This window comes from Phoenix dactylifera, chromosome 13 (assembly GCF_051530095.1).
Source record: "Phoenix dactylifera cultivar Ajwa chromosome 13, Ajwa_hap1_PhDact_Kaust_v1.1, whole genome shotgun sequence".
Taxonomy (NCBI): Eukaryota; Viridiplantae; Streptophyta; class Magnoliopsida; order Arecales; family Arecaceae; genus Phoenix; species Phoenix dactylifera.
The window spans coordinates 27,230,044-27,243,921 of NC_143202.1; the positions used below are offsets into that span (position 1 = coordinate 27,230,044).

General features: G+C 39.1%; 1 protein-coding gene and 1 long non-coding RNA gene across 4 annotated transcripts; one reads left to right on the plus strand and one right to left on the minus strand.

Annotated features, from left to right (window-relative positions):
* Positions 1-4,467: 4,467 nt before the first annotated feature.
* On the minus strand, positions 4,468-11,549 carry LOC103703147 (transcription factor LHW-like). Of its 2 annotated transcripts, none has more exons than XM_008785893.6 (11): positions 11,222-11,549; positions 10,302-10,505; positions 10,057-10,138; positions 9,390-9,431; positions 9,203-9,262; positions 8,452-8,628; positions 6,711-8,354; positions 6,472-6,573; positions 5,431-5,571; positions 5,201-5,326; positions 4,468-5,052 (listed from the first exon to the last, which is right to left on the minus strand). In XM_008785893.6, exons 1-11 carry the CDS (start codon positions 11,317-11,319, stop codon positions 4,882-4,884), a joined length of 2,847 nt encoding a protein of 948 aa, XP_008784115.4. In that variant the 5' UTR covers positions 11,320-11,549; the 3' UTR covers positions 4,468-4,881. The 2 variants fall into 2 exon arrangements, with proteins under 2 accessions (XP_008784115.4, XP_026658809.4); XM_026803008.4 differs by having other exon boundaries at positions 4,662-5,052; positions 5,201-5,338; positions 11,222-11,463.
* Positions 11,550-12,042: 493 nt separating this feature from the next.
* LOC149751483 (uncharacterized) lies at positions 12,043-13,272 on the plus strand. Of its 2 annotated transcripts, XR_016398257.1 has the most exons (3): positions 12,043-12,326; positions 12,695-12,772; positions 12,990-13,272. It is a non-coding gene; the product is annotated as an uncharacterized LOC149751483 (long non-coding RNA). The 2 variants fall into 2 exon arrangements; XR_016398256.1 differs by lacking the exon at positions 12,043-12,326 and having other exon boundaries at positions 12,539-12,772.
* The last annotated feature ends 606 nt before the right edge of the window (positions 13,273-13,878 follow it).

Below are 13,878 nucleotides of genomic sequence, written 5' to 3' on the forward strand. Positions count from 1 at the left end.
TGGGAGGGTGGGAAGTATAGCGGAAAAGCAGTGGGGTTCTTTGGATTAATGTGTGGGGGGTTCTTTCCTTTTCTTCGTCAAGAATGGGAGGAGAACAGTTCCCAGTTATTTCACTAGGTCCCCTTTACATCAAAAAAGTTATTTCACAAGGAGAAAAAGAAGAAAATAAAGGTTTTGTTGAATTTCAAGTATTAAGTTTCACCAATAAAATAGATAGACTGAGGGTGGTGTGTGGGGGCGAAGAGGGGGACTGCACGGGCCTCTGCCCGTGTTAGCCTTATGATTCTCTCTATCTATCTACCTATCTATCTCACATTTATTGTAGTATTTAACAATTTTGATGGTTGGAAATTTAAACAGGCGATCCATCAAAAAATAAAATGGGAAAAATATGTCAGACATGATAAAGAGACAACGTACATTGACAGAAGATTAGGAGACATAATGACCCAAGTTGTAAATGTACCTAGAGGTTTTGGGCCTTGTCTCCCTATTTACTGAGCAATGAATTCTAAATTAGCTCTTATCAGGGAACAAAATTTTTTTGATGCACACACCATAAAACATCGTTTAGGATAGACTTTCTATTTTGCCACATTTTCTTTGGAGCCCATCTTTAAAAAAAAAAAAACCAAAAATCAAATTGGAATGGAACTTGTACTACTAATAGAGTCCATCAGTCCCGTGACTTAAAAAAATAAAAAAAAATTGTGTTCGTAAAGAGAGACCATCCACCTACATCCTCTCTTCTTCCTTGTCAAGACTCTCTATCCATCCTCCTCCATGTCTAGCCATCTCTTTCGTTTGTGAGGCCTTCTTTCTCCTTCTTGAGTCCCTTTCGCCTCCTTCAAATTCCTCTTTATTTAGGATCAAAAAAGCTTAGAATATATATTAGAAAGTTAACAAGTATATATCATCTGGTTGTATATTATGTACTGGTGAAAACCATATTACGAAAACTGTGTATTGATTTACTTAGAGGTATATATTAGAATGCTGAATGACTTTATTGCTAGGTGTATATTATCTGGCTATGTAGTGTGTATTGGTAAACACAATATTTTGAAAATTATATATCAATTTATTTGAAGATGTGTCTTAGGATGCTGGATGATTAGTTTGCTCGGAGCGTATTACTTAGCCATATACTATGTACTAGTAAACACCATGTTCTGAAAAATATGCATCAATTTATCTAGAGATATATATTGAATCGTTGATGGTTGTGTATCAAAAAAACTTACAGTATGTATCTAGAAGCCAACAAATATATATCACCTCACTATATGCTACATACTAGTGAATATCATATCTTAAAAACTGTATATCAATTTACCTAGAGATACGTATTGGGATGCTAGATGACTATTATATTAGGTATGTATCACTTGGCCATATAGTGTGTATTGATGAATACTATATTCTGAAAATTGTGTATCGATTTATCTAGAGGTGTATATTGGAACGTTAGATAACTATTTTTGCTAAGTATATATCATCTTGCCATGCAATATGTACTGGTAATTATTATGTTCTGAAAATTATGTATCAATTTACATAGAGATGTGTATTGGGATATTGGATGACTATTTTGTTAAGTGTGTATCATCTAACCATGTGTACTGGTGAATACTATGTTTTGGACGCCTTCACAAAGAAGAAGATTCACAGAAAGAGAGAAAAACTCATCCAATAAGGAAAATTGCCTTATGAGAAAGAAGAAAGGATGTGGGCGACGAGAACTCTTCATGCATATGATTTTTGCTCTTTTTGTGTGTCGCGGGACTGATAGACTCCGTTAATAGGAAGAATCCCACCTTGGTTTGACTTTTAGATTTCCTCTTTGAGATGGGCGCTAGAGAAAATATATAGAAAGTCTGCCCTATACAATATTCTGTGGTGTGTACATGAGAAGATTTTTGTTTCTTATTAGGTTTTTAAAGAGTTTTCAAGAGACTATACTACAATTTTACTCACTATGAACCTTTGAGTGCAATCAAATCTCCGGTCTTTTGGCTCTAACCAACCAAACTCATAATTTGTCATTTTCGATAAGAGAAGCCTTTTACAAAATTTAATGACTTTGATCAATTCCAACTGTATGCCACGGAGATTGGACCATTGCTCTATGATTTTACTTAAGATAAACCATGCTAAGTGTACACTAGTCAATAAAAAAAAAAGACCTACATATAGCGAATAAAATATATGGCATATACTCCCTAACTATTTCTTATTTTTCTACGATGATGATCGATGATTGATGATTGATAAAATCACATATTTCCTTCGAGGAGTAGACATCACCATTCCTCAGATGGCATCTGAGAATGACATCATGATTAATACAGATGAAACTTTCAAACTATGATAGCATTGGAGGATAATTGCTGCCAGTAAAGCATTAGAGATGCCAACATGCTGACTTGGAAGCATGATATATATCACTTTTACCCATATATATATATATTATTGTTTGACACAATGATAAAAGAATAATATTCACTATTCCAAACAAGACAGTTTGGCACATCATGAAAGGACGCAAATTGATTACTGAATAATCGCACCTCTATGGTACGGATAGAATTAGATTTCATTGTAGTAGCATAATGCTTGAATAAATCCTCTTAACCCCATGAGAAAGTAGGAACCATTGTAAAGAATAATTGCCAACAAAAATTTCATGATCACACAAACTGCCATGTCGGTCACATACTGACGAAGCATTCTCGAGCAAACAACACGCGAGAATAGAATTTCTGTTCATACCTTTGGGAGGTGCATCTACAGTGCTTGGCACAGGTAACTCGAGAACTATGATTACAACAACAACAACAATAATAGAAAACTTGAATTTTAATATAGTTTTTATGCATGTTTAGTGATAATAGGGTGCTTTTTTAAAAGAAAAATAAGAAAATATAGATAGTTGGGACGTCGCATTCAAGTTCCTTTCCCGCAGCCAATTATCAGGCCATATGGGTTCAGGATTTAGTCTTAGTTCTGATTCCTTCGAGTTCTCCACTAGTTTGATGGCTCCAGCTCCGAAAGAATGATCTTGATAGAGATGTGTTGTCGATGCAATGCACATAACAAGGTTTGAAACTGAAGCACCAAGTGGATTATCTTGAATAATGCAAGAATTGGTATAAGCTTAAAAAAAAAATAAAGATTATTGTGAAAACTAGTTAATGATGATATTCCATGGACTCACCTGTATAATTATAAATATCAATAGCAAAATCGATGGCTACTTCTTGTATGGGTTGCATATGGACCCGCCGCATGTTGCAAATTCTAGAGAGCATTGCTCTATTCGAAAGCATACATCATGCATAAATGGATGATATTTTTCAGTCATGACTCTTATCTAAATGAGCCAAAGCCAACCAAGTGAAGACACTTTATTCTCTGATCTAATTTGGCAGTTGGGTTGATATCTTTCCGAGTTTACAAGCATACCTCCGTTGTTGCAGTACACCAGCATGAAACTCAACTTCATAGACCATCATGATTGTGCCAACCAATAAAATATTGCATGGCAGCTGCGAGGTTTTTCTTTCGGCGCATGTTTAGTTAGAGGAAGTTGGAGTTTGGAATAAAAATAGGAATGAATAATTCACATTCCAACCGTTTAGTTGGGTAAATCCCATTCTCATTCTGCTTCTAGAGGGGAATTGGAATAATGCCCCAATCCTTAAAGCTCAATATTGACTCTTTTCTAATATTCAAATACTATTCCGATTCCAATTCCTATTTCCGTCACAAACAAAACGCGTCGAGAAATATAGACATTCCAATTTCTATTTCAATTCATTCTAATTTTGATTCCAATTTCAGTCGCGAACAAAATACGCTACAAAGTATTGGTAAATGATTTGAATTCTACCTGACTAATAAAATGCAACTGGCAAGAACATTTGACCACATTAATGGATGACGTTAGCAATAAGCGATGAACATGAGGAAGACCATTTCGTCCAAATGCTGTGATCACCTACTCTGATAAAAATAAAGCCTAATACTCAGTGACACGCGGCTCACACCTTATTATATTCCATGGCTTTGTAAGGAAGAAAAATGTGATAGTGACTTGATTCTTTCTTCAGTTGAAATACAAAGGATTAAATTTCTCTTCAGCAAGCGTAAGCATAGCTTCAAGTTTCTTCAATGTCCTTCAGCTCACCCCACATTTCTGAAATAGTCAGGTGGCGTTCGGCTAATCAAAATGCTCAGGAGACGGATATTCGGCACTGACAATAACATCTTTAGCAAAACAGCAGTAACTTCCAACCTTGAAATGTTGATGTCTAATTTAACATTGATACCATGGAACGGACCATTCTCAGGCTAAGCTTTTGGTTTTGATGAAGGATAAGCTTTGGACATTCACATAATGAACAACTAGAACCATGAATTTGTTAAACAGGCTAAAAGTCAGAGGAATTGAAGGAACCAAACCAATGTCCAAAGCTTTTCCTCCCAAATATATATATATATATAGAGAGAGAGAGAGAGAGAGGGAGAGAGGACTGATGTTTGAACGCCTGAGCACCCAAGTTTTTACATCTATAGCCTGCTCACCTGGAGGAGCTTCTCCCCACAAGAAATTAGAACAATACTTAGCACCTAACAACCAAAAGAAAATGCTCCAGAAGGAAGGACAAATAAGCTTACATAGAAACCTGAGCAAGATCAACAATTAGCATTATCAAAATGTACAGCTCGTCAGATTTGAAGAGGTTTCAGAACTGAGCAGCTAGCCCCCTAGATAAAACATCTAATGCGGTGCTCAAAAACCCTTACGGACTTCGGAATGCTAGTCATGGCAGGAGAAGCCAACCCCACTCTTAGCATTGTCTGCAAAGGTTGGATTACTTATAGACGGCGATCAGACAACCCTGTTACAGGAATAGTAGGTTGATGCAGCATGGTATGTGGCATGTTGACATCGTCGACATTTTGTGGGGCTATACTGCTCCCGGCAGTTGGTTCCAACATTCGCACAAGTGACAGGAAAATTTCCATCCTCGTCACATCCCTGTTCGCCTGCATACAAAGTAGACAAAAGAACTTCATGGCTGTAGTTTCAGTCATTACAAGCTAAAAGATTCGGACCTGAAAGGTAAATTTCGATGCTTGAGTGAATGCATTGATAAACAAAATACACAGCTTTCAAGATCAGACGTGGTTGTACCTCCACTGCGAAACGTGCCCAAACTTTATTCTTGCGAGCTTCCATCACTCCCTTTAAGATGGTCAATCCCAGTCCTCTAATGAAGTCAGCAATCTCCAGAAAGAAACCCCGCTCCTCACAAAGCATCTGAAGAGAATACTACAAACATCTATTCCTCTTCTGTTGGCAAATGATACTTTGAAGGTGATGGTAATAAGATGTATAAAGCGAACCGTATGGAAGCAATTTACCTCCACTAGCATTTGACGAGGCGGGTTTAGATCTTCAACCATGATTGGGCAGATCATGGACTGAGAACCGACTTCAAATGCCCATGTTGCTCCACCATCGAAGTTGTCTTCCAAGAGCGGACCGCCCTCCTTACTAATTATCTGTCATATGTATATGACGTCAATACTTTGTTCAAGTGATTCAACTATACTATAAACCAGTTACCAAAGTTTCATAAATCAAAACCAAGTCCTGAAACACCCCCAATGCAGCAATCAGATTAAATATTCGAGCAATGATATTATGTCATGCAAGTTCCCTTGACACCAATATCTGGTTTTACCCATGGCTCCACGTGCCAGCCATGCCGGTCCATGCTGCCGAGAACATACCACACCGATCCCGTAGCAGCACCTGGCATGGTTGGCGCAACACTTATTTATCTTTCTATTTTTTTAATTAAAAAGGGGTTTTTTAGTCTTTTATCATTCTGGCATTGTGTGGCACGCGTGCCGGAAGGTGATGAGCCTGCCTGAGTTCAAGGTTTCAAATATCATTGGAGAAATCTTTTAGCATATCAAGCAATGACGTTTTGGTTGCTAGATTACCCACCCATATATGCATCGAGCAGATAACAGTGTCATCATAGCATCCAATCAACAGGATTACGTGCTAACTTTAGCTTATAGGCTATCGGAACAAAGGGTTGTATTTTCGAACTATTGTCCATACATATTTCAGCTAAAAGTTTCATGACGATCAGCTTATGTCTTATAGATATTTTTTATTGCGCAAAACTGATGTCACATGAGCTTGGCTCAATTCTGTACCAGGGTTGTGAATTGGGGCTTGCTACAATGGTCAGACACCCCTGCCTAGCAACCACAGATTTCAAGTTTGATCTTTGAATGTTGAATCTCCAAAAATCTGGACTCGAGTAATTATAACATGATGCCGGTCCCCCTCCTTTTTCTCTCGGAAGAAGAGGGAGAGGGACACTATTTACCATACTCAAGTTAGAACATGCAGCTAGCACTAACAATTGAAAAAATACCTCATACCTTAGGCTCTCCAATTTCCTTGAGCTTGTCCACGTGTTTTGACACACTTTGCAAGAAAAGCATGTGCTTTATCGTCCTCTCCAATAAAGCATCAATGCTGCACTGCTTCCACAAATTAACAATACCGGAAAAAAAAAAAAAAAGATTAGCAATATTCTCATATATTACCCTATAAAATGAATTAGAATGACAAAAAACTGTGATAAAAAGCTCAAGGCTTCCAGTATCAGCAAGATCACCTTTGCCCCATTAGGCACGATTTCTCGAAGTTCCTTAATACGGTCTTGAATCATCTGGCGATCTTTCGGCCTTGGTCTAGGGCTCTCTCCTGGTCTGGGTCTCTTCCGATTCAGTTTACCTATCTCCTCAACTTTTGTACCATTTGAAGCAGACAAACTATCAGATTTCACATTCTGGCTACTTTCAACCCAAAGGCGAATTTGGGATTTATGAAAGCCAACTCTCTGGGAGCACTCTTCAGTTTTGTCTAGACTACATGCAGGTTTGATATAACTTGAAGCAGCTTTCTCTGGTTTCACAAGCATGGGTGCATGACCAAAATTCTCACCTTGCACCTGCTCGGACAAATCCACCCAGCCAATGTCGGGAGAATCACCATGATGAGAACTATGGATATTTGTTATTGAAGTTTTACAAGACATATTGTCATCTGAGCTTTGTTTGGCACCAGAGTTGAACTTTGAGATCACAGCATCCAATAGTTGGTCAGAGTCAGCCATAGAAAAAACACGACTACAGAAAATCTCATCATTCAATGAATCGAAGGTAGGACAAACATCCAGCTGAGTCGAGAGGCTAGATATATCAGCATCCAATTTGCAAGCATTTAGATCATCACTCTGCAACAAAACATCATCCAAACTGCCACATGCATAATCAGTCTTATCCTCAAGACCCAACATATCGAACAGATCATTTCCTGACATTGGCTCCACAGTTAAGAAAGAAGTTTTCTCATTTAACATATGTGGAAGCTCGGATGCCTCAAAATTTTTCAAATTCTGCCCATGTGCAACACAAGTAACATTTGCTCCACAAGCAACATTACAAGATCTTTGATCTTCCTGAGCACAATTTGAATTGCTCACCCTGTGTGCTGGAAGAGATCCAACAAGCAAATTATGACACAAACCATTTGCATCAGATTCAGAAGGTGGGGCATGAGAAGCTTGAAACAAATTGTTTTCCACTTTCTGCTTTTCTGTTGTCAACACAGTTAGAGAATTTTTCATGGCAGACAGCTGGTTCTGCTGGGAATTTCCTGAAATCCCACGACTGCTATTTGAGCGATTTCTTTGGTTGGACACTTGAGCTACCCCATTAACAGATGAGTTGGCACATGAAACTCTGATACTTTCTGTAGTGCCATCTGGAAGTGAACCAAAGTTTCCAAGATCATTTGCATTTTCCAACGATCCACTTGTTCCAAACAAGTGCGCAATATCAGGATCTTTTAAAGAATTAGGTAGGTAACATTTACTGGATTTTAACTGATCTATTTTACCATTATATAATGCAGATTCTGTATTGTCAGCAGACCGAACAGTTGACATTAACAGCAGCTGCTCTTCAGGAAATCTTAAGCTACTAAAAGATGCACCTGAAGCCATCACTAAAGGCTGATTTTGGCCTTCCACGCTTGGAACACTTGGCAGCTGCTGGATAAAATTCTCATCTGGCTTGGAGAGTATAATCTGAGCTCCTGCAGATCTATTTTCCAGTTGGCTATTAGCGTGAAGGATGGATTTAACTCCTGGATATATATTTGGTTGAAATTGGCCAGTAAGCAGCATTCCTTTGTTTGTGATGGTCTGTTTTGTAGATGTCACTTCTGAAGCCATCTGCGGAAAATTCTCACTTGACTGTGGCAATGTAGCACAAAAAGGCTGAGTAACAGATCTTGAATTTGAAGATTTGAAGAGGTGGTAAAAGAGTCCAACAGTAACAATGGGAAAGTACCTTAGTGCAGATATCTGTAGATTGGCGATAAGAGATTTGCATGCCAAGTGAAGAATGTACTTGACTCCTCTGGCTTAAAGTTTTTTGAGTGATATCAGAAAAAAGGGCTCCAGGCACATGAGCTAGCTGGGCAAATAAACTCCTCACATGGTTTACAAACACAGTATTTTCTATGATCTGTTGAAAGGGGAGAAAAAATAACGCATAAGTTCCAAGACATACAGCCACTTTGTTATAAGATGTATCAATGATCTGATGAAATGGGAGAAAAAATAACACATAAGTTCCAAGACATACAGCCACTTAGTTATAAGGTTTATTTTATGGACCCCTTTACAAAAAAAAAAAAAGGGAAAAGAAAGAAAACAAAAGAAAAGAAAAATATAGATGTACATGTGGTGTACATGCAACACTCATATCACGTTAATAGTAGAAAAGATTTGGATATGTGCAGGAATGCCATCTTGTACATTAAATTCTTAAGCAAAATCGTTGTTTAATATGCTCTTTTTAGATATATTGCATATTATTCAAATGAAACCACTCAGAATTAGTTAAGTAATATTATGCAGTAGATATATTCTAATCTGAGTTCATGCATGCCCTTTCAGCAGTTTATTCTTGAACCATTTGGAAGTGGGACATGTATAGCCAACTCCAAAAGGTGAAATAGGTTTCTGTCAAAACTAATATTTCGATATGTAGCAACAAGTACTCATTTTAATAATGAAAATTAAAAGGATAACCATACCATTTGGATAGCACCAAGTTGTACAACGCCATGTGGAATCACAGGAATAACTGCAATTGTCTGTAAAAACAAATAACAGTATAGACATTTGGCATGTGAAAACAAGGGAAGACTATAACCATTGTAAAATGAAAAAAATGAACTAGAACATTAATTTTAAAAAGTAATGAGAGAACAACTTCTGGACCTGAATGCCTGCCAGGAATTGGTGGTTAATCTCAGCGAAACCCTATCAGGAAAAAACAAGTGCCATATAAAATTTCTTGCCAAAATCTAGACATTGTATCCCTATTTATTTAGGATGTTAAAAAAGTAAGCTATATTATAATCCAAAAAATTTGATAGAAAGTGCTTGTAAGTTATAATCACATAGCAAAATGCAGGTTTTGATGGAACTTCCAACACGATGCTTACAATCATGCGACCAGCATATGTGATGCTTAAAACACAAGCACACAAGACTACGAAATGAAAATATCAACAGATACGGAAAATAAAGTTATGCGCAGCATGCTTATAAAACATTTTAGATTGTCCATCATGAATAAATGAAAATGCATGCCACTTTTTGTAATGTCCATTTAAAATTCAGATACTTATGACCTGTGTCCATTACACCAGATGATTCTTTCTAACCAAAATTACACAAAATGATATGTTCGGTAATCAATGCTAAACTACCATCCACATGATCATTATCTCTCATTAACATTCTACCTATGCCATAGGTTTTTCTACCGGATACAATTAGATAAATGTTTTAAATCCATCACTATCAACATCAGAAGATCTTCCAAGCAATATGATCTTTCATTCAAAACCTTACTGAAGAATCAAAACAGCAAAAGATATACCTCGGCTATGGATCCATAATCATGAAGGATGTCTTGGATAATCCATTGATGATTTCCCGTCAAAGCAGCTTGCCCAACCATCCTGAAATAAGGCAGTCCACTACAAAACTTTATCTCAGAGAAAGAGAGAGATAGAGATAGATAGATAGATAGATAGAGAGAGAGAGAGAGAGAGAGAGAGCTTCAATAATGGCACTCTATAAAGGTATAGAATGGAAATGATGGCAGAAGCACAATCTACACACCCAGCTCCTACAACATGGACCTGCGCTGCCATGATCTTGTTAACCAGCATGCCCACTCTGTCCTCCGCTTGTCCCCTGAGCTCAGAAGCGTGATCGTTGTTATGATTCCTTATCAGCCCCTGTTCCTTGAGTAGTAAATCCATAGCTTCAACCCCCGAAATGGGCGGCACCCGTTCACAATATCCATCCTCCCAGACCAAATGCCTGCCAAATTTCAGACCAAACCTTAAAACCCTCAGTTCAAGTAAATCACAAATCCCATTCTCAGGTTGAACATGACAACACTCATTCGTGATCAAGTCTGGAGTCTTTCTCGAGAACTCCTTGTTTCCTTTTTTGCAAAAAAAAACTTGATGAAATGATAAAGACGACAGTAAAATTCAACCAGGATATAAAATTTCGACATCAAGGTTAAAACACAAAATCTGTCGCACTGTTAATGGCTTTAATAAGCCAAACTTCACGCCAAAATCACATTTGTCTCTCTCAACTTAGAAATCCAGAGAACTTAATATTACATTAAGGATCTGGCAACTGTACTTCCGCCAAAACAAAAGAAAAAGGAAAAGTAAATTAAGGAAACAGAGAATAAACGCATAAAACCATACCTTTTTTTACAACGTAAATTTAAAAAAGCATGCATTGTAGCGAACTACCTAACCAGGAAGCATAACAACTACTCTCCATTTATTAACTCAGTCACAAAAATATATGTATAAATGGATATAGAAAGGTGGATTCTTTAGGAATCGAATCCTCAGTTCATCAAAGTTAGTCAACATCTAGATCTTCCCCACAAAACCCAGTCCCCTCCCAAGAGAGGTACAAAAAAGAATAAACCCAATCCTACAAAAAAAAAAATCCACATAAATCAAGGAAACCGGAAGGAAACAAAAGAAAAGAGAAGACTTTGAGCTTACGTCGGGTTCCGGGCACCAACCGCCCTCCAGAAGACCGCGTAGGACCACCCGATCTCGACACAGAGGCTCTTCAGCGCTTCTCCAAGCATCAGCCCCATCGTTCCCCGAAGAGCCACTGAACGAGAACACTCGGCAAAACCCTATCTTTCGCACCCAAATCGAAGCAAGAACGCGAGCAAAGATAGTTGGAGAGAGAGAGAGAGAGAGAAGGAGAGAAGGGCACACGTCGGAGCCGCTGTGGTCCGGCGATTTATTCTGGCCTAGCTCCCGCGGCAGGAGCCCCGCCCGGCCTGCTTCGTCCTGACTTCGCCGCCCCTCTTCCTCCCCCGCTCCGCCCCCCCGACCTCCGCCTCCGTCCCCGCTGCCGGCCTCCGGCCACCCATGGACGAGCCAGACCGAGAGAGCGAGAAGACGCTGTAGAGCGAGAAGAAAATTTACAAGAAGCGGAGGCCCTTTCTGGGAACACGTTATTAAACTGCGACGTCTCGCAGACAGCCATCATTCCCTCCATCAGGGGCAAAACCGGAAACCGAGGAATAAAATATTAAAAAAAGTTTTATAGGGAGAGAGAAAATGAAGCAAAAATTAAAAAATCTTTCAATGTCGTCGGTCCCCGACTCTAGTCGCAGGAAAAATGGAGGCCCCGGTCCGCTGCTCCCTGGGCGCATCGGGCTATGTTGCTTCGCGCGGACTAGCGATCTGGACCGTCGGATGATATCAGAGACGCGTGGTAGGCTGTCCACCACCGGATCCTTTAAAAAACTATTTCTAAGAAAAATCTTCGATTCTACACGTGGTGGGTATTCGTATGGGGGGTTCTATATACACCCCCCCTATTGCTAAGGACACCCCCCAAAAACCAAAAAAAAAAATACCCAAACTAACCTTTAGTGTAATTACCATATTGCCCTTGAAATTTTCTCAGTACACCCCCCTTCCTCCTCCTCCGTTTCGTTTTGAAAAGAAAAAAAAAAAAAACCCCTCAAACCCCCCTTAAACCCCTCGATCCATTTACATCGTTTAGGCGATCTTTGAAGGAGATTTAAGCCCCATTCGAAGCATGGACAAGCAACTAGTGATTTGGGACGAAGAATCGGCCGCAAAGGTACGTGTTCCACCTTGTTTCGAAATTTTTTTTTTCACGGTTCGTGCTCCGTTCGGCACTGGATCGCCGAACAAAAGGCTTCTGTTCGACTGAACAGTGCCGAACAGAAGCCTTCTGTTCGGCAACCCTCAACCGAACAGAAGCCTTCTGTTCGGCTGCACAGTGCCGAACAGAAGGCTTCTGTCCGGCACTGTGCAGCCGAATAGAAGGGTTCTGTCCGGCTCTGTGCAGCCGAACAGAAGCCTTCTGTTCGGCACTGTGCAGCCGAACAGAAGGCTTCTGGTGCCAAATCGCGTGCCGTGCTGAATTTTGTGCCGAACAGATCCTCTGATTCATTAATTCTTGGTGATAAATTATTTTATATGTAGGGCTATGCTACAACCGAATCGAGTATAATTGGATCAGAATTTGTACTGGATTACACAAGCGAATTTACAACTTACGAGGTATTATAATGTATTGTGCAATTTTGTATTAGTTTAGCGAGCTATTTTTACAACTGTGTACTTACATAAATGGAAATCATTATACTTTGTTGTAAATGGAAATCATTTTGTTGAGGTACTACGTTCACAACACTTGCGAATATTTAATTTTGCTTATTTAATTTTGCTTATTTATAATTTTGTAGCTATTAATATTTTCTTATTTCTAATTTTGAAGGTGTTCTTGTTGCCGGGACATCCCGTTCCGCCAGTAGCGACCAACTGGCGAAAATATCATCTTCCTTGTGCTACCGGATGGGAAAATTCATATGAAGCCCGGATTCAACAGTTCAAAGAGAGCATCTCACCTAATGTTATAATTAGCGAGACAGTAGAGTTAGATTGATTGTTTATATATGTACAATTTTTGAAAGTTGTAAATTTTTTTGGGCTCTTAGAGTCATGTACTGTGAAACTCCATCATCAATATAAATCAAAAAATATCTGTCTTCGCATTGTTAGATTGATTGTTATGTGCACTGTTACATTTGTGTAAAATAGAACGGGCCAGGCTTTACAAAGATTACACGTAAATGTACCAAAAATATATATTTTTCATTAATATCAACAGTTTCAAATTACACAAAAAAAAAAGTCGAAGCTACATAATCAAAATAAAGGCTCCATCATCAATCCCTATGACGCCGTCGTCGACGCGTGTACTGCTGTACGTCCGAATGAGAGGGTGCTGGATCCAAATGAGAGGGTGCTGTACTCGGGCCAGGCTCATCACCCAGAAGTAACTGATGCATCTGACAAATAGCATGAAATAGGTGCCCGGCACCTAGTGACGTAGCCTCTGAGGGACCCATCCGTACAATGTCGGTACTGATACCGAGTGCATCTGCAATACGCCGCCGGTGCATGTCAGCATCATCATGACCTCCCCTAGCTCCAGAATGAGTACTCGGGAGAAGCAATCCTAGCACGACGTCTCCTAGCTGACGCCGTAGGTCTAACTCTGGAGGGACCGGGATCCATGTCTGAAAATATAGAAATTCAATGTTAGGCTATATCAAAGAAAATAATTCAATTGCATACATAAATGATAAATGATAAAACAAGCC